Source organism: Sinocyclocheilus grahami, unplaced genomic scaffold (assembly GCF_001515645.1).
Source record: "Sinocyclocheilus grahami isolate Dianchi unplaced genomic scaffold, SAMN03320097.WGS_v1.1 scaffold4303.1, whole genome shotgun sequence".
Lineage (NCBI taxonomy): Eukaryota > Metazoa > Chordata > Actinopteri > Cypriniformes > Cyprinidae > Sinocyclocheilus > Sinocyclocheilus grahami.
In genome coordinates, this window is record NW_015509269.1 from 2038 (window position 1) to 2662 (window position 625).

General features: G+C 42.2%; 1 protein-coding gene across 1 annotated transcript in view; it reads right to left on the bottom strand.

Moving 5' to 3' along the window:
• Positions 1-231: 231 nt before the first annotated feature.
• The window catches only part of LOC107576763 (follistatin-related protein 4-like), a gene marked incomplete at its 3' end in the record, with an annotated part of 5178 nt that continues 4784 nt past the window's right edge, over positions 232-625 (bottom strand). The window contains exon 2 of the mRNA XM_016262896.1: positions 232-352. Within this exon, the coding sequence (XP_016118382.1) occupies positions 232-352 (121 nt within the window). The remainder of the gene's footprint in view (positions 353-625) is intronic.

Here is a 625-nt window from a genome sequence, read left to right on the forward strand (position 1 = left end):
GTAATGCATTACAATTTTGTGTTACTCCCTAAAAAAGTAACTAATCGTGTTACTTAGTTACTTTTTATGGAAAACTCATGTTACTTGTAATGTGTACACTGCTTATTACAATAGTTAAATTGTGTAACTTGGACACTATTGAAAACGAAGGTACACTGCTTCACAACTTTTGACAGACATTACAACAACAGTCCATGAAAGCAAACATATATGAAAGATTCTACTACTAACCATTCACCTGGAGCACGTGGGTCTGGAACAGCTCCTCATAGCCGTCCGCGTGACAGCTGTAGTTCCCCATGTGAATCGTAGTCACCTTAGTAATGTAGAGCGAGCCGTCGTCGCCAAAGTCCTAATTGAATGGGAAGAAAGAGAAACAGAAAAAAACAGCAAGAAGTCACAGGATGAATAGACGATGCATCAGCGGCGTCCCATGAGCGCGCGGGCGCAGGGGTTTGTTCCTCACTGTCATGCTCTCTCAGGCTGATAAATAGTAAGGGTTAAAAATATAGCCAGCTTTAGCGTGATTAATGAAGCCGGTTGTGGTTTTGTGAGGATGCATCCCCTCATCTGGGGCTTTGGGCCGACTCAAGGGGGATTAAAACATTAAACTGTTTTGTAGTTA